General features: G+C 42.7%; 1 protein-coding gene and 1 long non-coding RNA gene across 5 annotated transcripts in view; one reads left to right on the top strand and one right to left on the bottom strand.

The window, feature by feature from the left end:
- The window catches only part of LOC125939598 (uncharacterized), a 34,538-nt gene extending 13,836 nt beyond the window's left edge, over positions 1 to 20,702 (bottom strand). Inside the window, exons 1-2 of one of the 2 annotated variants that reach the window (XR_007463105.1) lie at positions 20,614 to 20,702; positions 18,843 to 19,001 (exon numbers count right to left, since the gene is read on the bottom strand). This is a non-coding gene — a long non-coding RNA (uncharacterized LOC125939598). Of the gene's footprint in view, positions 1 to 18,842; positions 19,002 to 20,156; positions 20,306 to 20,613 lie in introns of those variants that run through there. The other variant, XR_007463106.1, reaches the window with a different exon arrangement.
- MSANTD2 (Myb/SANT DNA binding domain containing 2) overlaps positions 20,556 to 23,310 on the top strand; it is a 31,553-nt gene continuing 28,798 nt past the window's right edge. For all 3 annotated transcript variants that reach the window (XM_049655066.1, XM_049655072.1, XM_049655089.1), the window contains exon 1: positions 20,556 to 21,317. In XM_049655066.1, the coding sequence (XP_049511023.1) occupies positions 20,556 to 21,317 (762 nt within the window). The remainder of the gene's footprint in view (positions 21,318 to 23,310) is intronic.

Consider the following 23,310-nt stretch of genomic DNA (forward strand, 5'->3'; position numbering starts at 1 on the left):
CTCTAGAATCTGCTCAGGGGTTTTCTTACTGAATTCCAGTTGGCAATCTAAGGGACACGTGGATGGTCTCAAATGATCATGCCCTCAGATGATACTCAACAGTCAACAAAACCTAAATCCTCCAATAAGTAAGCAAGAGTTACACACGTACAGCACAAACATATGTATATATCTCTTACAGGAGGGCTCAATGAAAGTTTTGAGAGAAGGGAAGGTGAAGATTTCTGTTTTATACACCTTTCTCATTTCAGGTGTACCAACAAACACTGAAAATACAGTAGTATCCACCACAATGTCAAGGTCAGAACAGATCTATTCCTTACATAGAAAACAGGAAATTGTAGGGTTGCCTGGGTGGCTCAGTTGGTTAAGCATCTGACTTTGGCTCAGGACATGATCTCGTGGTTCATGGGATAGAGCCCTGCATTGGGCTCTGCACCAGCAGCAGGGACGGAGCCTGCTTGGGATTCTCTCTCTCTCTCCCTCTCTCTCTACTCCTGTACCACTCACTCACTCACTCTCTCTCCTGTAAGTAAGTAAATAAATAAATAAATAAATAAACTTAAAAAAAAAGGGGGGGAACCAGGAAATTGTATATACCAGTATCAGGCTCTCTAACATAGATGGGATATTATCCTGTTAGCCTGCAGGGGACATTACTTCTCTTAGTTGATCAACTTTAGGCTTCCTCCCTCATTCGGGAGTGGGAAGATCCCAAGTACACACTGACCATCTCAGACTAAGCAAAGCTTCCCAGCCCAGAGTACTTCATTGATCAATTCTCTGCCACTGCAGCAGCCCCTTGTTCACTTTCAATGTTTATGGATATGAGTGGTAAAGACAGAGACCATGAGAAAAAAAATATGATTTAAATGGTACATATTTGGGGTTTTTTTCTTTGTGGGTTAACAAAGTCACTCAAAACATATTTATGGAATGCCTTCAGGGCACATAGCATGGCACTTCACCCTTCATTGAAAATCCATTAAAACAATTACCAGGTCATGCTTGGAAACTTTTTTTCACAAAGGAATTTGCTTTTGTTGTTGGGTTAGCAGAAACTAATTTGAGATGCAAAATTAACAACCCCGTTTGTACTAGGAAGGCCTTATGTAAACCGTCACACAGTGAAAATAATATATGTGAATTTATTATACCTATGTCTGAGCATATGGATTTAGAAGCTACAAACCTAATGAGACAGTGTTCATATGAGGGAAGAATGATTTTAGAAGTTAATGAATCATCTTCTATTAATGCTCCAAAGTTAAATGTTTACCTGGAAGGTTGTGCCCTGGTTATAGGCCATTAATGACCACCAAAAAATGAAATTATGTTCACATCTATAACACTTATGGAATGTCATATCCTCTTGGCTCATACCAAGAATCTAGGCTCAAAAACAAAAAACAAAAAACAAACAAAAAACCCTACTTTTTACTGAGATACTGTTGATCAAGGCAAATATCCAGATTCATCCAAACCAATATCTCGTCTTTGAAATTAATTTACAATTGTTTCTTCCCACAGCTAACTTTAACAACCTTTATTAGCATATGTACGTATACAAAGTTGGTTCTGTCTTCTTTCATTATTCATTTCACAAGGAATTTCCATTGCCTACATAAGGCGATGAAATGGAACTTTCCCCCACATCTTGAAAAGCCCAAGTTATCTAGCAGAGAGATGTTTGAAAGAGTTGTGGGGTCTTGTTAATGGTTCCCAGTCGCAGTAGGACTGCCACCATTCTATTTCTGTCCCTTGTTTCTAGTCCCAAATCTTTCTGCAACCAGTGTCTAATCCAAACTTCTCTACTGTATCCCCTGCCTTCTCAGGGCAGGAGGGGAGACAAAAACTAGAGATGGAGAGAGGGTCCAACTCTGCCTTAAAAGAAGGATACAGTTGAGGCACCTGAGTATCTCAGACGGTTAAGCATCCAACTCTTGATTTTGGCTCAGGTCACAATCTCATAGTTTGTGGGATTGAGCCCCAAGATGGGCTCTGTGCTGTCTGCAGAGAGCCTGCTTGGGATTCTCTCTCTCCCTTTCCCTCTGCCCCTCCCCCACTCGTACACGTGCTCTCGCTCTCTCTCAAAAATGAATAAACTTTTTTAAAAAAAGGAGACACTTTCCATCAAATTGTAGAGCTGACATAAGGTGATTAACATAAGAAAAATAATACAGGTTTAGAGCATAAACTGGTATCAGATAATCTCAGGTTTGAAGTTCAGATCCACCACTGACCAGTGATATGATTTGGGGCAAGTAACTTAACTTCTCTGAGCTTAAGCTAACTTCACTGTAAAGTGAGGTTTAAATAAGGTAATGCATATAAAATGCTTAGTGTAGTGTCTACTAGAAAGCATCAGTGAATGAAAGCTCTTAGTATCCACCAGACCCTAAGCTCTGTGACAACAGCAGCCTTTATCACCCCTGTGGCTTCAGGTGATTTCTGGCAAACTTTTACCTGTGATGGAGAGAGTGTGAACAGACTAGCAATACAGCAGAAAGCTCATTGAACTGTCAGTAAACCAGGGTACTGCATCATAGCGACTTTCTTTTCTGGGAAAAAAAAAAAACAAAAACAAAAGCTCTGTTGTGAGTAAGTAAGTAAGTAAGTAAGACCCTCTCCCTTTCTTCTAATTGTCAGTAGGTTAGGTGGGTCCTTCCAGAGGTAGACACTGAGACAAAGATTAGAGAGCGAGGAGTTTATTTGGGGAAGAGGATTACCAGTAGGACAACAGAAGCGTGGGAGTGAAAGGAAGGAAGCCGATAAAGGCTGGGTTGCGGGTACCTGGCATTTTATCCCATCAGGGAACTCTGGGAGATGGCACAAGACACATCTCAGAGTTATACCATGTAGGAGCAAGAAGTTGGGCTATTTAGCTACTAACTCTCCATCCAGCATTGGTTAAGATCTGCTTCTGGGAATGTTTAAAAGGACGGACATGCAACAGGACCCTCAAGGTCTATCCTGCAGCCTTCCTAATGGAGCCTGCAAAGGACTATTGGCACAGGCGTCCACAACAAATGACACCAGCCTCCTGGAATCGACTAGTCTTACGGCCTAAGCAGTAAGGCCAGTGAAACTGCAGCCAGAACCTGCTGCAGGGAATCTGCCCTTGCTCTGGGCCCCCCTCAAAACTTGTTCCTGTATACACAGATTGAAGCAGTAATCCTAAGTGTGGTATATGTTGTCTCCAAAGTCCGAAGAGGCCTACCAGTAGGGCAGCTCTGAGTGGTAGCAAAGGCAAGTCACTTGTCCCCAAACTTGGTGTGGACATCTTGGCATCCTTCAGACACCCGGCCTCCTCGAAGCTTCACTGATGTGGTAGACCCCTGACTCATTTCAGCATTTGTTTCTTCCCCTCTGGTATTCAAGTGATCCAATTAACATAATGCCCTCAAAGTAGGGGAACTTTGTGTTGTTATATATACGGTCTTTTGGGCAATAGTTTGAGGCTGCTGTGGGAAAATATCCTGAAGATTCTCAGAAGCCCTAGTCGAGAGAGCCCTTTAGACATTACCTTAAATCATTCAGGGTCTTAACAAGGGTTTACAGCCATACTCTTTTTTTGATTTTTGGCCTCAGACTCTCTTACTATTTTTTTATTTAAAAAATTTTTTTTAAGGTTTATTCATTTTTGGGAGAGACAGAGAGACAGACTGGGGGGGGGGGCGGGGAGGGGCAGAGAGAAAGGGAGACACAGAATCTGAAGCAGGGTCCAGGCTCTGAGCTGTCAGCACAGAGCCGGATGCAAGGCCCAAACCCACGGACCATGAGACCATGACCTGAGCCAAAGTCGGACTCTTAACAGACTGAGCCACCCAGGCATCCTGGTCTCAGACTCTTAGCTTTGAGAAATTTTTACCAGCTGGGAGAACTGGGGGAAAGTTATGTTTTCCAAACCAGCTAATCCTTGGGCTTTGAGATACCCTTGAGATTCTTCTTCTAAGTTGCCATAGTTCTTGCTTTTGCTCATCTCTCTCTTCCTGCCCATTGTCATATGGTTAGAAGCAGCCAAATGGCACTTTCAACATTCTGTCTGAAAATCTCCTTAATCCTATTTCTGAAAGTCTATTAGGTATCTTTTCCATCTTTCACGTTTTCACAGGCAACCATTTGCCAGTTACTGCATCACTACACAACCAAAGTTGTCCTGTCTCCGGCCTCTGATAACCATTTTCTCACTGCATTCCCAGCCTCCAGCAACTGTTTGTCCTCCACTCCTCCAGTCTTTGCTAATAGCCTCTTTGGTGTTTCTCCAGCCTCTAACCACCAACTGGTCCAAGGGCAGAATTCCAGGAGCATGAGAGTGGAAGTTACAAAGCGCTTGAGGTTAGGCTCTGGAACAGCATCACTTCTGCTACATTTTATTGTAGCAAGCCACAGGGCCATTCCAGATTTAAGGAGTCTGGGGAAATAGACTCATCTTTTAATGGAAAGGCTTGTCAGACATTGTGACAATGCTTTGCAATCCACAGCAGACATCTTTACACTGTGTGTAGATACATCTTTAGAAGAAATTCCTAAGAGTGAACTTGCTGATGAGTCCAGTGCAAATATGTATTTGTGAAATATTGCCAGTCACCCTTCACAGAGGTTATACAAATTTTGAAACTCACCGGCAACATATGAGGATGCCAGTTGAGGTTTCCCCAAATCTCACAACACAATGTGTTTTCCAAATTATTTTCTCTGCCAATCTGATAGGTAAAAATGACATCTTCTTGTAGTTTTAATTTGTATTTTGCATATTGTGAGTGAGATTGGGAATATTTTATTAAGAACCAATTATATTTTCTCTTCTTGAAACCAGCCGGTCATATGTTTGCCATTTTCCATTTGGTTTGTAGGTATGATGCATCATCTTCCAATGCACTTAAGAGTGGGATACTTGGATACCAACTCTGGGACAGGTTCTCTTGAGTCTCTGAACTAAAAGATTTCTTACATACCCAATTTTGGTCTTGCTGAGAGTAACAAATTTTCTCCCTTGGGAAAGGCAATTACTATGAGGAGACCATAAATGAGCTCTAAGGAAATATGTAGTTCTCTAACTGGAGAAGACCCAAGTTTCTAGATATCTTCCTCCAAATCTCACTGCCCCCAAAGGAGAAAATCAGGTGGGAGAGAATCCTAAGTCTGGAGGGACCCAGGTGCCTTCAGTTTCCTAAAAGGTGCTAATGGAGAACTGATCATAAAGATTCCCTGCCCTCTCCTGCATATGTGTTGTAACTGACTCCTGTAGCTTGTGGGCTCTGGTATAAGGAGTTCTGCATTGAAGTAGAAGGCCGTGTTTGAGTCTAGTGACTTCGGACAAGTGTCTTCCCCTTCACTTCAGTTTCTTCACGTGTAAAAGGAGGGTGATATTACCTGTTTTGAAGCTCAAATATGAAAGTAATTTGCAAAGGTAAGATATAAAAATATATGTTATGATGTTTACCTAGAGGTTCTAGATGCCATCCAGAATCTAATGCAACATGTGGAAACTCAACGATTCTAAACCATCATTGCCTGAAGGACACCACCATCTTTCTCAAGCTGAGATACTAGATATGCCTGCCCAACTTCTTCTAGTGCTACCACGAGGAGCCAGAGTTGAGGGTAAGGGCACAGTCCTCCAGGCTTCCAAGTGTACCCAAGACTCCAGGTACCAGCTGCAAGTTCAGGGACCCCTAGGGCCACCTTTACTTCCGATCAGCTGGCTACAAATTAGGGAGCTCTCATGACCACCATCAGGTTCAATAATTTGTTGGAATGACCCACAGAACTCAGGACTTATGATTACAGTTTTACTATAATGAAAGGATACAAATTAGAATGAACCAGAGGAAGAGACACATATGGCAGAATCTAGAAGTGAGAGGGTTCCGAATGCAAACTTTTGTGTCCTCAAGAATGGGTCTCCCTCCTAGCATTGATGTGTGGTAACATGCAGAGTGTTGCCAATCCAAGACGCTCATCCACATGCCTTGTGTATTCAAGAAACAGCAAGGAAGCCAGTGTGACTGGAGGTTGGAGGCAGCAATAAGAGATGAGGTCAGAGAGGTAACTGAATGGAAGCAGGAAGACCACTTAAGCAGTTCTTGAAATAATCTAGGCAAAACATGATAATGACTTGGAACAGCAGTGGAAGCTGTAGGAGGTCATATTTTGAATTTGGAAGGTAGACCTAGCAGGATTGGCTGATAGCTTGGACACAGAGTGAGAAAGAGTCAATGACAATACCATGGTTTTTGGCCTTTGAACAGCTGGAATGATGAGGAAGACTGGAAGGAACAGGTTTGGAAGAGAAGATCAGAAGCTGTTTTGTACATTCAGTTTGAGAAGCCCATTATGTGAACAGCTGGAATGATGAGGAAGACTGGAAGGAACAGGTTTGGAAGAGAAGATCAGAAGCTGTTTTGTACATTCAGTTTGAGAAGCCCATTATGTGACCATGTGGAAATGTCAAGCAGGCAGCATGTTATACAAGTGTGCAGTTTGGAAGAGAGGCCTTGCCTGGAGATATACATTTGAAAGCCATCAGCATATGGAGAATTATTGAAAACTGTGAGACTGGAGGAGATCACCAAGGAAATGAGTGTAGATGAAAAGGACAAGAAGTCTAAGAACTGGTTCGGAGGCACTAGCAAAGGAGACTGAGAAGGAGCAATAAATGTGGTAGGAGGAAAACAAGGAACCAGGAAAAGTATAGGTTTCTGAGAGCGAAGTGATGAAAACATTTGAAGGACAAAGGTGAGATCAACAGTGTCAAATAAAGCCGCCAGTTCAGGTAAGATAAAAATGAGATTGTGCCTATAAAACTTAGCAACATGGGGGCACCTGGGTGGCTCAGTCAGTTGAGCATCTGACTTTGGCTCAGGTCATGATCTCTCGGTCTGTGGTTGGAGCTCCACATCAGGCTCTGTGCTGATAGCTCAGAGCCTGGAGCCTGCTTCGGATTCTGTGTCTCCCTCTCTCTCTGCCCCTCCCCTGCTCATGCTCTGTCTCTCTCACTCTCTTTCTCTCTCTCTCTCTCAAAAATAAACATTAAAAACAAAAACAAAAAAACAAAACAAAAAACGGGTTTGGCAAGGGGCAGGAGGAAGGAGACAGGAATTGAACGTGAAATACTGAAACACTTTTGAGAAGCTTTGCTCAAGAGGGAAGAAGAGAGAGGATCATTTCTGGAATGGTAGTGTGAGGAGCTCTGCGGATGCCCTCTCCAGTGAAACAGCCATAACTGGTGAAAATTATTTCTTAAAAACCAATCTTTCAGTCCCTGTAAATTGTCCTAAGGGCATCAAGCAAACAAATATTTATTCAACAAAAGTGTATTAGATCTCAGTTTAAACAGGGAGAGTCTGTGACACTTAAGCCACAACACCCCTCCCCCTCTTGACCACTCTCCCATTTCAGCTGGATAGAAACTCTGCATGGCAGCAGTGGCCATGAAGACAGGGCTTCCTTTCTCTCCAGCTCCCAGTCACAGACTGTTATCTCCCTGTGCAGGGCAGGCTACCAGCATTTTCCATACCTCCAAACTCTGTGTGGCAGAGGTTAAATTCCAGGGAAGTGCTGCCAAGAGGCTGGAGTCTCTCCTCCTTCACCAAGCCCCCATGTGTAGGTCGGAGGCTCTACCCAGGCGTGATAGGCCTAGAACACTGGGGCCCTCATCACTCACAGACAGAGGTTCCATACGGCCAGAAGGAAGCCAAGGAGATCAGATGGTTACTACCCCCACCCTGTGCCCTGCAGAGGCAGATCACTTTGAAATACTTGGACAACTGTCCCCGCCACTGGCCCTAAAGCGGTAGTGTAAGATTTTGCCCTAGAGGAGAAGTAGGCCATAAAAACAGAGAGTGCCAAGGCTTTCATCAAGGGAACTAACTTTATTTGGAACACAGTGTGGGGAAGTTCAAGCCTAAGGGCACTTTTGAAAACAATGGAGATTTTGGTGGTAAGCAATTAAAAGGCTGGTACCTCCATGAGGACAATAAGCTAAATTGTAAGCCAACAAGTTTACCAGCGAGAACTGGGGAAAGAGTCAGCTAAGAACAGCCCTCCTGGGGTCAGGACAAACCTCAAAAACTTACCTCAAAAACTACCCCTGCAGGGGGAGCCTGGCTGGCTCAGTAGGTGGAGCATGTGACTCTTGATCTAGGGGTTGTGAGTTCAAGCCCCACACTGGGTGTAGAGATTACTCAATAAAATCTTACACACACACACACACCTACCCCAGCAAAGAGAACCAGATTTCATTGGTTCCCACTGTGGGACAATATGTGCCCCACTCTATTATAGAAAACAATAGACCAATCAGCTGGCAATTAGTGGTACCTAACTATCAAGTGTGAATGTAGATGTGAAAATCCTAAAAAGATAAAAATACTAATAAACTGAATCCAGCAACATATGGAAGGGATTATAATTCATAACCAAGTAGGATTTATCCCCAAAATACAAAGTTGTTTAAACATCTGAAAGTTCATTAATATAAGTCACCGTATCAATAAAGGACAAAAATCATGGACAAATGATCATCAATAAAGGACAAATGATCACCATATCAATAAAGGACAAATGATCATCTCAATAGAAGCTGAAAAAGTATTTGACAATATCTAACACTCCAATATCCCTTCATAATAAAAATATTCAACAAACTAGGAATAGTAGAGAGTGTCCTTAACTTGATAGAGGACATCTACCAAAAACTCACAGCTAACAGCATTAATGGTGAAAGACTTAATGCTTTTCCCCTTACCATCAGAAATAAGATAAGGAAATAAGATAATTACCTTCTAGCCAAGGTAGTTAGGTGAGAAAATGAAGTAAAAGACATTCATATTGGAAAGGAAGAAGTAAAAATATCTCAATTTTTAAAAAAATTTTTTTTTAACGTTTATTTTTGAGACAGAGAGAGACAGAGCATGAACGGGGGGAGGGGCAGAGAGAGAGGGAGACACAGAATCTGAAACAGGCTCCAGGCTCTGAGCAGTCAGCACAGAGCCCAACGTGGGGCTCGAACCCACATACCACGAGATTGTGACCTGAGCCGAAGTCGGACGCTTAACCGACTGAGCCACCCAGGCGCCCCTAAAAATATCTCAATTTTTTAGATGAAAATCATGTAGAAATTATATAGAAAATTATATAGAAAATAATAAATAATTCACTAAAAAATTATTAGAATAAACAAGCTAACAAGGTTGCAGGCTACAAGATCAATTACATACATCAATAGGATTTCTAGACACTAGCAATGAACAATCTGATAATGAAATTAAGAAAATAATTCCACTTGGAGTAGCATCAAAAAGAATAAACTACCTAGGGATGTATTTAGCCACAAAAAGTGTAAAACTTATACTCTGAAAACCACAAAACTTGTTGAAAGGAATTAAAGAAGACCTAAATAAATGGAAAGATATTCTATTTTCATTGATTGGAAGATTTAATATTGTTAAGATGGAAATTCATGTACAGATAAGTTGCAATCACTACCAGATATATACTGGCTTTTTTGAGGGGGAGGGCAGAGCACAAATTAACAAGCTGATGCTAAAATTCATATAGACATACAAGGGACCCAGGATACCAAAACAATCTTGAGTTTGAATCGGAGGACTCACTCTTCAGAATTTCAAAACTTACTATAAAGCTACAGTAATGAAGACAGTATGATTATGACAAAGTGATAGACAGAAGATCAGTGGAATAGAATTGAGAGTCCAGGGGTACCTGGGTAGCTCAGTCAGTTGAGCATCCAACTCTTGATTTTAGCTCAGGTCATGATCCCTGCATTGTAAGATCAAGTCCCATATATAGGGCTCCATGCTGAGCATGGAGCTTTCTTAAGATTCTCTCTCTCTCTCTCTCTCTCTCTCTCTCTCTCTCTCTCTCTCCCCCCGCCCTTCCCCTCTCCGCTGTTTGTGCTCTCTTGCTCTCTCTAAAAATAAATAAATAAATAAATAAATGTCCAGAAATAAACCTCACATTTACAATCAATTGATATTTGACAGGGAGGTGGGCAAAACAATTCAATTGGTAAAGAATAGTCTTCCCCACAGTGTTGGGACAACAGGATATCCAGATGCAAAAAAAAAAAAAAAAAAAAAAAAAAAAAGGAAAAAAAAGTTGGACCCCTTCCTCATTTAATATGAGACAAACAAAGGCATCAAATAATCTAGTCGTGCAGGAGAGTGAGAGAATGAATGAGGGAAATAAAATGATTGTTCAACCATATCAAGGGGCCACTTGAGGTCAGCAATCACCATTTAATTGATAGGCAGACCAGTCATTCTGATTTGTGGTTTTCTCCAACCAACAGCAGCTGCATGGTGCAGGGTTCATAAGCAGACAGTTGGATTTAAACAGGATTGTGATTTTGCCAATGAGTGCTACAAAGACAGAAAAGGAGCAAGTGAACGAAAGATTACAGCCCTCGTTTATAAGGGTTGAAGCTGGAAGCTGGGGACAGCCAGGGTTTACTAGGAGCAAGAAGGTGCACAGAAGGGTCAGAGAAGAAACTGAGGACATAGAGAGTTTTTCTGATCACTGATCACAAACACTGGAGGACACAGGAGTTTGAAGGGGTGGGTAATGGAATCAGAAAAGAGAATTTACAGAGTTTCAGGGTTATTAAATTCCATGGCATTTAAGATGTCCTTATATTCCTGTGAGGAGTGACTTAAACAGGGAAAAGGGTGTGATGAGATTAGTTCTGATAGTCCCAAGTCTGATAGCGGTAGTGTAGAAGTAGCAGTCACAAGGCTGTCACTGTTGTATTGGGTCAGGCCTTGGGGTGGGAGCAGCTATCTTCTTTTTTTTTAAGTTTATGTATCCACCTTTAGAGAGAAAATGGACACACACACACACACACACACACGCACGCACGCACGTGTGCGCCTTCTTGCGAGTTGGGGAGGGTCAGCGAGAGGTGGAGAGAGAGAAATCCCAAGCAGGCTCTGGGCACTATCAGCACAGAGCCCAATGATGACGTGGGGCTTATACTCCCAAGTGAACCATGAGATCATGACCTGAGCTGAAACCAAGAGTTGGATGCTCAACTGATTGAGCCACCCAGGCGCCCCAGCAGCTATCTTCTATTAAGTGCACTTTATCATTATCTTATCTATGCTTCATACATTTCCTAAGAGGTAGGCACTATGTCCCCATTTGGGAACAAATTGACACAGTCCACATGCAGTGTTATAGTGCCCACAAGTGCTACAGCCATGGGAGAGGGAAAATTATTGCATTACTTCTTCCAACACTTCTTTTTAAATTAACTGGGTCTTAAAAAGCAGAATCAGACCTGTAAACCCAAAGAACAGACTGATCATTGCCAGAGGGGAGGAGGGGTGAGAAGATGGGCAAAATGGGTGAAGGGAAATGGCAGGTACAGGCTTCCAGGTATGGAATGAGTAAGTCACGGGAATAAAAGGCACAGCATAAGGAATACAGTCAATTATACTGTAATAGTGTTGTAGGGCAACATATGGTAGCTATGCTTGTGGTGAGCACAGCATAATGTTTAAACTTGCGGAATCACTATGTTGTACACCTGAAACTAATGTAACATGTGTGTTAACTAAATAAATAAAATATTAAAATAAATAAAAATTTAAAAATTAATTAAAAAATAACTGAGTTTATTTTGTTTTCTTAGGTATCACAAAACCATCATTTTTTTTCTTTGTGAGAAAACAAAGATCAACAGCAAAATGAAAACCAGAATTAGATACAGGCAGTATTAAACCCTGTTGCATATTATTTCAACCCTTTTAAAAGTTAATAAATTGTATGGAAGCCTATTTTTCAATAAATTATTAATAGACATTTTTTTTTTCCTGCAGAGAGAGCAGCTTTAGGTTTACAGAAAAACTGAACAGAAAGTATGGACAGTCCTCCTCGCCCTGCAGTTTCCCCTATTATTAACATCTTGCTATCCTGGTACATTTGTCACAATTGATGAACTGGTCCTGAAACCTTACTATTAATTAAAGGCCACAGTTTACATTAGCATCTGCCCTTTATGTCCCAGAATTGTATGGGTTTTGGCAAATGTATAACGTCAGTATCCATGTATATGTCAGTATCATACAGAATATTTTCACTGCCCTAAAGATCCTGTGCTCCACCTATCCATCCCTTCCTCCCTTCCTGCCCAACCTCTGGCAACCACCGTTCTTGGTCTTTCCTCATTGTCTCCATTGTTTTGCCTTTTCCAAAACATCATATAGTTGGAATCATGTAGCTTTTCAGACTGGCTTCTCTCACTTAGCAATATGCATTCCTCTATGTCTTTTCATGGCTTGATAGCTCATTTCCTTTGTTCGTTGTGTGGATGTACCAGTTTTTTATTTTGTTTTATTTTTTTCCATTCACCTATTGAAGGACTTCTTGGTTGCTTTCTGGTTTGGATAATTACGAATAAGGCTGTTACAAACATTCACATGCAGGTGTTTGTGTGCATGTAAGCACCACCATTAGATCTCATAGTAAGACTATGATTAGATTTGTAAGTGGTTGTACCATTGCCTTGAAATCCATTGTTTCATATATTTTGTCTGGTTTTCTAGCTACTTAAGATAGGAGGGTATGTCTAGTCCCTGTTACTCCATCTTTGTTGATAGTGAAACCTGCCTGACACCATTCTAAGTGCTGGCCCTATTAGAAGAGAACAAAATGGACACTCTTGGGCTTCAAACAGCTTACATTCTAGAGGGGGAGGGCAAACAATAAATACATGAAAGCAAAATAAATATGCATAAATAAATGATTTTGGAAAATGTGTATTTTTAAAATTTTTATTTATTTTTGAGAGAGAGAGTGTGAATGGGGGAGGGGCAGAGAGAGACGGAGACACAGAATCTGAAGGAGGCTCCAGGCTCTGAGCTGTTAGCACAGAGCCCTACGCGGGGCTCGAACTCACAGACCACAAGATCATGACCTGAGCAGAGGTCAGACGCTTAACCGACTGAGTACCCTGGAAAATGTGTATTGATAAAATAAGATAGTAATGTGGTAGAGAGGCAGATAGAAAGACATCTCTAGGGAGGTGATTCATGTTTGAGGAGATGAATTATGAGAAGGAGGCTACCACTTAAAGAGTTAAGATAAGAGTGTTCTAAGACAAAGGATCTATGATCATCCCAAAGGCCTCAAAACAGAAATAAGCTTGACTTGTTTGATAGGACATATATAAGGCCAGTGTGGCTGGAGTGGGAGATGAGGTTGGTGAGGTAGGTAGATTGAGCTTAGAGTAAAAAGGGCCTTGTAGACCATTGTTCCAATTACCTATCACTGCATAACAAAACACCCTAGAAGTTAGTGGCACAGAACAACAACAATCATTAATTTTGCCCATGAATCTGGGGATACCTGGGGTCAGCTAGGCAGCTCTTGCTAGGGTCTCTCATGTGGGTACAGTCAGGTGGTGGCTGAGGCTAGGATTGTCTCAGAGCTTCTGCATTCACATGTCTGGCTAGGTACACAATAACTGGAGGCTGGAACATTTCTGGCTCCTTGGCTTTCTCTGTCCACATGGACATAGGGTAGCTCAATTTCTTACATGGTAGCTAGAGGTTTTCAGAGCAAGAGAAACTGGCAGAAGCTTCAGGGTATTTCTAAACCTATCCCTGAAAGTCACACAGTGTCCCTTCTACCACTTCTGGTTCATTCAGGCAATCACAAAGATTCACCCAGGTCCAAGGGGAGGGAATGCAGACTCACCTTCCTGTTGGAAGAGAGTCAAATAACATGTGAACATGTTTTAAAATCACCATGGTCACTGCGAAGAGTTTGGATTATATTTTTATAATAAGAAGCCATTGGTGGGTTTTTAACAAGGGAATGACATGTAATGATTTACAGTTTTAAAAGACTGTTCCATCAAGATTACTAGGTACAAAATAAACACGCAAGAATCAATTGTATTTTTACATACCAGCAAAAACAATTAGAGAATAAAATTTAAGAAATGATACCATTTATAAGAGTGTTAAAAAATATACCAACCACCCAGGGATAAATCCAACAAAGTGTATAGGACCTTTGTGTAGGAAACTATAAAATTTTATTGAGAGAAACTAATGACTAATGAAGGGATATCATTCCAAGGATACATCCCAAGAGATATCATTTCCTTTTCTTTTTTTCTTTTTCTTTTTCTTTAGAAAGAGAGAGTGTGAGTAGAGGATAGAGGCACGGGGAGAGGCGATCTTAAGCATGCCCCATGCTCAGTGCGGAGCCTGACGAAGGGCTCGATCCCAGTGGGGAGCCCAATGTGCAGCTCAATCCCACAACTCTGGGATCATGACCTGAGCTGAAATCAAGAGTCAGACGCTCAACCAACTGAGCTACCCAGGCACCTGAAGAGACATCATTTTCAAGGACTGTAAGACCAATTATTATAAAGATGTCAGTTTTTCTCAAATTGGTCTATAGATTCAGTGTAATACCAATCAAAATGCCCACAGCTTTTTCTGTAGAACTTGATCAGCTAATTCTAAAATGTATATGGAAATATTAAGGATCAAGAATAGAAAGCCACTCTTGAAAAAGGAGGAGGAAGAAAAGGAAGAGGAGGAGGAAGGACTTTCTCGACTTGACATAGCCTTATTATAAAGCCAGTGTGACTCATTATTGTGGCAGTGTGATATTGTGGCAGGGAACACAGAAAAATAGACAGACAAATAGACCAATGTAATATAAGAGCCCAGAAACAGACCCATGCACATATGGACACTCGATTTAAGTCAAAGATAGCATTGCAAAAGGAGGAGGGAAAGGATGGTCTTTTCAGAAAATGGAGTTGGAATAATTGGGTATACACATGGAAAGAAGGAAGAGAAGAAGAGAGGGAGGAAGGCATATACTCTTGACCATATGCGCTGGGAGACATGGACAAGAATGTTTGTAGCAGCATTTTTCATAATATCCTAAATTAGAAACAGCCCAAAATTCAATAGTAGGATGGATAAATAAAATTTGACGTATTCATAAAATAAGAGTATTTTACAGCAATGAAAATGAATAAACTGTAGCCTCATACAGAATAGATGACTCTTAATTAAAAACATAATACTGAATGAAAGAAGCCAGATATACAATACATGTAATTTCACTTACAAAAAAAAAAAAAAAAAAAAAATCAAAACCAGGAAAAACTTTTAGTGATGTAGGATACAATGGTAAAATTATTGCTTTTTGGGGGGAGGGGTTCGACCAGCAAAGATTTGTTTTTTCTGCAGTGCCATATTTTTAAAAAAATAATGCAGGGGTGCCTGGGTGGCGCAGTTGGTTAAGCGTCCGACTTCAGCCAGGTCACGATCTCGCGGTCTGTGAGTTCAAGCCCCGCGTCAGGCTCTGGGCTGATGGCTCGGAGCCTGGAGCCTGTTTCCGATTCTGTGTCTCCCTCTCTCTCTGCCCCTCCCCCGTTCATGCTCTGTCTCTCTCTGTCCCAAAAATAAATAAAAAACGTTGAAAAAAAAATTTAAAAAAAAAATAATGCAACATTTTAAAATTAAATTTAAAAAAATTTAAAAGCCAGACTTCTGGCCTTCCTTAAAAGTTGGAAGCTTGGCAAGGTGGGCCTACATTCCTTTCTGACAGTGCTTGGGTGGATGAGATACAGTGACAAAATTATAAAGAAAGGCAAGTCAGTATAGTGGTTATCTCTATAAGGGAGATAAGGGTTTAACATTGGGAAGGGATTATGGGGCAAAGCTTCTAGAGTGCTATCTACATTCTATTTCTTTGACTTGATTGTGGCTATGCACTATTTGCTTTATAATAAACCATACAGTAGTTGTACATGTATGTTTCATATACTCCTCTGTATTCATGTTACATTTCACAAGAAATAAGTTTTAAAAAACCAAATTCACCTTGGCTACTGTGTAAGCAGACAAGTGTGCACATAGAAAGTCCAGTTGTCCAGGAAAGACATGATGGAGGCTAGAGTTGAGAAGTAGTCAGATTTAGGAAAGATTTCAGAGGTAACAGGACTTGATGTGGAATATGAAGGGAAAAAAAGATGAAACAGCAAACACACTGACAGTCATAAAACACAGCAAGGGAGTAAGTATGTAACAGAATGAATAAAGCTTTTGAAACAGAAAACATTAATGTGAAATGCTAAATTGTGTGAGTGGGTACTAGACGGAGAACTTTTGTCCAACTGATTAGGAGAGGCTTCAGACAAAAGTTGGAAATACAAACACTGGGCACAGAGGAATATGCACTGGGAAATAGATGGTCTTTTCAACAAATAGTGCTGGGAAAACTGGACAGCCACATGCAAAAAAATGAAACTGGACCACTTTCTTTTAAAATAAACTCAAAATGGATTAAGGACCTAAATGTGAGACCTGAAACCACAAAACTCCTAAAATAGAACGTAGGCAGTAATTTCTTTGACATCAGCCATAACAACATTGTTCTAGATATGTCTCTTAAGGCAAGGGAAACAAACACAAAAATAAACTACAGGGACGACATCAAAAAGCTTCTGCACAGTGAAGGAAACTGTCGACAAAATGAAAAGGCTACTACTAAGTGGGAGAAGATATTTGCAAGTGATACATCTGAAAAGGGTTCATATGCAGACTATATAAAGAACTTATACAACTCAATACCCAAAAACTCCACAAATAATCCCTTTACAAACTGGGCACAGGACCTGAACAGACATTTCCAAAGAAAATATACAGATGGCCAACACACACATGACAGGATACTCAACATCACTAATCATCAGGGAAACGGAAATCAAAACCACAATGAGATTATCACCTTATACCTGCCTGAATGGCCAGAATAAAAAAGACAAGAGGGGCGCCTGGGTGGCTCAGTTGGTTAGTCCAACTTCAGCTCAGGTCATGATCTCACTGTCTGTGAGTTCAAGCCCTGCATCAGGCTCTGTGCTGACAGCTCAGAACCTGGAGCCTGCTTCAGATTCTGTGTCTCCCTGTCTCTCTACCTCTCCTCCACTCGCATTCTGTCTCTCTCTCTCTCAAAAATAAATAAACATTAAAAAAATTAGAGTAAAAAAGACAAGAAATAAGTGTTGATGAGGATGTGGAGATAAAGGAACCCTCATGCACTGTTGGTGGGAATGTAAATTGGTATAGCCACTGAGAAAAATGGTATGGAATTTCCTCAAAAAACTAAAACAGAAATACCATACAATCTAATAATTCCACAATAGGGTACTTACCCAAAGGAAAATGAAAGCACCAATTTGAAAAGTTACATGCACCCCTATGTTTATTGAAGCATTATTTACAATAGCCAAGATATGGAAGCAACCCAAGTGTCCATTGACAGATGAATTGATAAAGAAGACATGGTATATACACAATTGAAGATTACTCATCCATAAAAAGGATGAGATCTTGCCCTTTGTGACAACATGAATAGACCTAGCGAGTATAATACCAAGTGAATTAAGTCAAAGACAAATAGCATATGGTTTCACGTATATTTGGAATCCAAAAAACAAACCAAACAAACAAGCAAACAAAAAGCAGAAACAGACTCATAAATACAGAAAACAAAGTGATGGTTGCTGGAGGGGAGGGAGGTAAGGAAACGCACAAAAGAGATGTAGGGGAAGGGAAGATTCAGGCTTCTAGTTATGGAATGAACAGGTCATGGGAATAAAAGATACAGCATAGGGAAGATAATCAACGGGGGGAAAAAAGAACGAAAAGTTGAGAAAACAAATACTGGGCATAGATTGTGGAGGAAATGGAAAAGGGGATGATGCAATTAAACGGGATTACAGGTTGATGACTCTGTATCGGTCTGACCTCTTTTGCACATTATTTTGAGACATTGTATACATTATCTCTCAAATAGGTTTTTCATCTACTCATGCTATCATGTGAATCCACAAAAAGTGTAGTACATTACTTCAAACACATTCCAGAAATTCTGATTGAACTATGAAGCCTTGAAGGAGCACATCACACAGCTCCAGGAATCCAGATCAGCCATGGTTAGCCAGCATGACAAGCACATGATCCAGGTTGCCTATGCAGCAATGCCTCCATACTGTGTAGTACATATTAATGGCTTTTATGTTATTGAATTAATTGTAACCTCAGGATATTACTGGAAATTTTATTTTTGACACTTTTTCTCATTGGATAGACTGATGAGCTGTGGGAATAAAGGGGGGGGGCATATAGAAATAATGTCTAGAAACAGAAGTTTGTGGGAAGGGAGACTTCCCAGTCAACCCACTTTATCTAGGAAGGCTTCCTGCATGAGTCAGAGTTGATTTGAGAATCATCCAGAATTAACAAAAGAAGGAGGGAGGCTCTTTTTCAGGCTCCTGGGAAAATGAGAGCAGGATAAGCAGTGATTTTAAAACTCTTCGGAGTCTCTGATTTAGGCATGACTCTCCCCTTTCATGCACATTAAATACCTTATGACATTAAAAAACGTACTGTTGGGTGGAATAAGAGTGAATTTTGCTTTGACAGGTGTTTGAGATGCCATAAGAGCCCTTAAAAGAACTGAAAATGAAGACACTGAAAGCTAGTGGTGGAGAGAAAGCGACAAAGGAAAGAGTCTCTATTAACTAACCTACAGTAGTCCTCCTTATCCACAGAGGATTGGTCCAAGACCCCCAGTGGATGCCTGAAAGCACACATAGTCCCCAACTCTACATGTACTATGTTCTTTCATATACATACATACCTAAGATAAAGTTTAATTTATAAATTAGCCATGGTTAGAGATTAATGACAGTAACAATAGCCCAATTATAACAACGTACTGTAACAAAAGTTATGTGAATGTGGTTCCTCTCTCAAAATACCTTATCGTACTGTACTCACCCTTCCTGCGATGATGTGAGATGAGATACTGCCTACACGATGAGATGAAGAGAAGTGACTGACAGAGGCATTGTGAGATAGCTTTAGGCTATTGACCTTCTGGCCATAAATCAGGACGATCTGCTTCCTGACTGCCTTTTGGCACTGGCAACTGAAACCCTGAAAGTGAAATCGTGCATAAGAGAGGACTGTCACATAGCCCAAATGAGATAATAGCTAATGTTCATCTAACGTTTACTGTGAACCAGGCACCCTTCTAAGGGCTTTACCTGTATCAACCCATTTAATTCTCATAACAATGCTGTGAGGTCATCCCCATTTTATAAATGAAGAAAGCAAGGTACTGAGAGATTGCTTAACTAAATTGGCTGAGGTTGCACAACTGGAATTTGAAGCCAGGCATTTCGACTCTAGAATCCAAACTTTTCTGTTTTTTTAACCCCTTCCCAACTCCCATAGAATCCATACTCTTCACCAAGGTGTTTGACCATATCTTTTTCTTAGAAAAAGAGGAAAATATAGCATAAATTCTGGAACTTCTTTATGATTCCTCATACTGAAAACTATGGGGGCCTTTTAATATGATAGAGACGGTTACCTCCTCTACTTCATCCCTACTGCTTATTCCTTTGGCTTTCTAAGCATATTATTCTCTTAGTGTGATTCTAGGGTGTAGCTGACCTCAGCTCTATATTTATTTATTTATCTATTCATTCATTCATTCATTCATTCATTCATTGTTTCCACACCGGGCAGGAGCCCAATAGGGGGCTTGAACTCACCACCCTGAACTCAACACCTGAGCTGAGATCAGGACTCGGACACTTGAGGGACTGGGCCACCCAGGCACCCCCTCAGCTCCATTTTCTTTTAAAAACCTAACAAATATTTGCTTTCCAAAAAAAATTCCACATATTTGAAAAAGATCCGCTGAGGCTTTTAAGTTAAGGATTCAAGATAAACAATCAGATATTTGGCTTTGAAGATTATTGAAATACCTCTTACAGCTACTATTGGCTTTGGCGTGCTAATGTTCATTAAACTGCAGCACTTTGAGGAGTATTCAGGAACGGCTGATAAACTAATTACCAGAGGTCACAAGAGCTGCCATAATTGGCAGTCGTCTTTTCAAACTCCTTACACTCCAGGGTGTGAAATACAGTAGGAAAACGAGGAAACTTCCAAATCAGGGATGATGGAGAATGGTTTTGGAAAGTAACTTTTCTGCCGGGCCCCAGAGTTCCTACATGTTTGAACTACAAAGTACAGACGCGATAAAGACATCTAAGTTTTTCTACACATGGTCACACCTACCCAGGCTAACTGGAAAACAGATCTTAACTGGAGCCAGAGTTGCTGTTCCTCAAATAATGGCGCAAGGGTTTCTCGAAAAGCCACAGCGAACCAACTCTAACCCTGGTCCACAACTGCTTTTTAAAGCCTCCCCCAGAAATGCTCTCCTTCAGCCTCGGCGCTTCCCGGAGAAGCCCTCGGCAGGTTTCCCCAGTCTCCGCCCTGGACGTCAGCCTCGGCGCCCCGAGGCCAGCTCAGAGGGAGGGGAGGCAGAGCGGAGGGAGAGAAGAGAGAGAGCGAGGGAAATGGTCAAGTCCTCCTTAACTCTGGGCCCCCTCGCGGGCCTCACCCCTCCTCCCGGGGGCTGAGATTGGAGAGGAAGTGGGAAGGCTCCAATCTGTTCCTCACACCAGCGCCCTCATGCCCCCACCCTTCTCGTCAGCTCGGGGCTTCGGCGCGCCTCATCCCCGCCCCTCACCCCGGGAGAGGAGCGGGCGGCGCGGTACGGCCCGCGGAGAGAGGCCGGGGGAAGCGGACGGCCTCCGTTCGGCAGCAGGGGCCCGTAGCCGTCCGCCCTCGGGCGAGCCAGGCCCGAGGGCAGCCCCGGAGACCGCGGCGGCCGGATGCGCGGGCGCGTCACTTCCGGGCGGTGCAGCGGCGGCCGCTTGGAAGATGGCTGCGCCCTGTGGCTCGGAGCTGCCCGCCAACTCGCCGCTAAAAATCCCGAAGATGGAGGTGCTCTCCCCGGCTTCTCCTGGTGGCCTGAGCGACGGAAATCCATCGCTGTCCGACCCTTCCACGCCTCGGGGTGCCTCCCCGCTCGGGCCGGGCAGTGCGACGGGCTCGGGGGCAGCGGCGTCTGGGGGTCTCGGGCTGGGGCTGGGGGGCCGCAGCGCCGCCTCGTCCTCGGTCTCCTTCTCCCCTGGTGGCGGCGGTGGCGGGGCTGCGGCAGCCGCCGCCGCCGCCTGCCGGGGCATGTCGTGGACGCCGGCCGAGACGAACGCGCTCATCGCAGTATGGGGCAACGAGCGGCTGGTGGAGGCGCGGTACCAGCAGCTGGAGGGAGCCGGCACGGTGTTCGGCAGCAAGGCCCCTGGGCCAGCCATGTACGAGCGCGTGTCCCGGGCCCTGGCCGAGCTGGGCTACGAGCGGACCCCTTCCCAGTGCCGGGAGCGCATCAAGGTAACCGGCCGCCCGGCCTGGGGCAGCGAACCAGAGGCAGAGAGAAGGCGGGGAAGCGGGCCTCGGGGGCGGGGGCCGGTCTGAGCTCAGGGCTCCCCTCCGGGGCCCGGTGGGCGATTCGCATCTCCTCCGCCTTTTTCTTCTTTCCCTGGGAAGGGGGCTTTTTTCCAGATGGCCGCCAGCCCGTAGGTTTCCTGAGTTTGAAGTTGGGCGTGCCTGCCGCCGCCCCTCTTTCTTGCCAATTGATGTTCCTACGCTCTGAAGTTGGTAGTTTCTCATTGTGCGCTGTGCGGCAGTTCCCGTGTCGCTGGCGCCTCTCGCCCCCACCGCCGGGGCCCCTCGCTTTGTTCCAGGCTGAGGGGCTCCCAGGCCGAGGCTTACCAGCCGGGGCGGAATTGAGGAAGGATAGAAGAGGGGGGCCGGTGAGCCCTCAGTTTAGGAATTTTCAAATGAGTGGCAGTGCAGAGCCACGCAAAAAGCGCCTTTGGACGACTGGCCTTTGTGTCAGTCGCCTTGCTTTTCTAACTTGAGCTTCGAAGGATAAGACTTGAGATGCTTTGGAGAATTGAAGAGGCTCGGTTGTAGTCAGATAGTGTATTGTTATCGCGGAGTTAGGGGCACAATTAAAGTTAGCCTGGCTGAGAGTTGGTCTGGAATTTGTAGAGTGTCGATGTCTCCAGAGTTAGGTTGGCTTGAGGCCCTTCTATGTTTCTGACTAAGCTCCTTCACGAAAGCCAGTTTTTCCCTGCTTTAGTTATTGTGCCGGATGTGGTGAAAAGTAAAGCTCTCAGTGTGCATCTGGCTATCTGTGGATCTGAGTGTTCAGGTACAGAGGCTTAATTTGGGCTAGAAATTTTTACCAGCAGCCAGGTTATCTTTCCGTTGTTTGTTTTGACCTTTAGGCTTTCAGATTTGTATTATTGGCAGAGAGGGAGTTGTCTTTTACGTAAGCTAGTTCCCTTGCCATAGTATCTGCTAAAAGATTCTGGTAGGAATCTTTCTCCCAGTTTTCAATGAACTACTTCTTGTTAATAGTCATAGTATCTGTGTACTTCTCTTCTGGCAGGGATGGCACTTTCCCCCCCAGCTCCTTGGGTAAAAACCCAGTGAGAACAATCACAATCACGCTAACGGAGGAGATTGTTCCAAAGTTGGAGAGATCTTGGCTCAAGTAGTGTTCATCCCGGGACATTGTCGCTTAGAAAATGTGGTCCAGAAACTAAGATATTTCAAACTTATTGACTGTCGTTCAGGGAATTTGGCACCCACTTCTCAATTACAGAATTGAATTGGTTTACTTGATAATGTGTACATTTAGGTCTTCTTACGACCCTCTCTTTTTATACCCCCTTAACAAGGGTGTCATTAAAGTAGTAGTTTATAGACAGCATTAAAGTAGTAGCTAATAGGAGCCACTGTGTTCTGAATCTCATTGATTGTTCTATTAAAGAATAAAGTTATAAATTCAATTTCAAGGTCATTAAGGTTAAATTTCTGGGAGTTTTTGCACCGTGCTGGTTAGCATCCACCCATGAACTTTTCATGAGTTTAGAAGTGTACTTAGGCATTTGTAACTGTTTTGGCTTGATTGATTTTGTCCATAGAAATTTCCCAATCAAAAGGGTAAAGTGTTGTGCAATCAAAACCTCAATGAATATAAATCTCTCCATAAAACTGTTTCTCAAACAACCAGAAAATAGCTAGTTGCGTCTTTGTCCACTTATGAGAAGCATAACCTAAAGCAAGGAAAGGAGATTGAGCTTCTCTGAAGAATTGTTTTTAATTTTTTAAATGTTTATTTATTTTGAGAGAGAGAGAGCGAGCATGAGCAGGGGAGGAGCAGAGAGAGAGAATCCCAAGCAGGCTCCATGCTGTCAGCGCAGAGTTGGAAGCGGGGCTCAAACTCACAAACCATGATATCATGACCTGAGCCGAAATCAAGAGTCAGATGCTTAACCGAGTGAGCCACCCAGCTGCCCCCCTGAAGAATTTT

The sequence above is a fragment of the Panthera uncia genome, chromosome D1 (genome assembly GCF_023721935.1).
Source record: "Panthera uncia isolate 11264 chromosome D1, Puncia_PCG_1.0, whole genome shotgun sequence".
In the NCBI taxonomy this organism is placed as follows: Eukaryota; Metazoa; Chordata; class Mammalia; order Carnivora; family Felidae; genus Panthera; species Panthera uncia.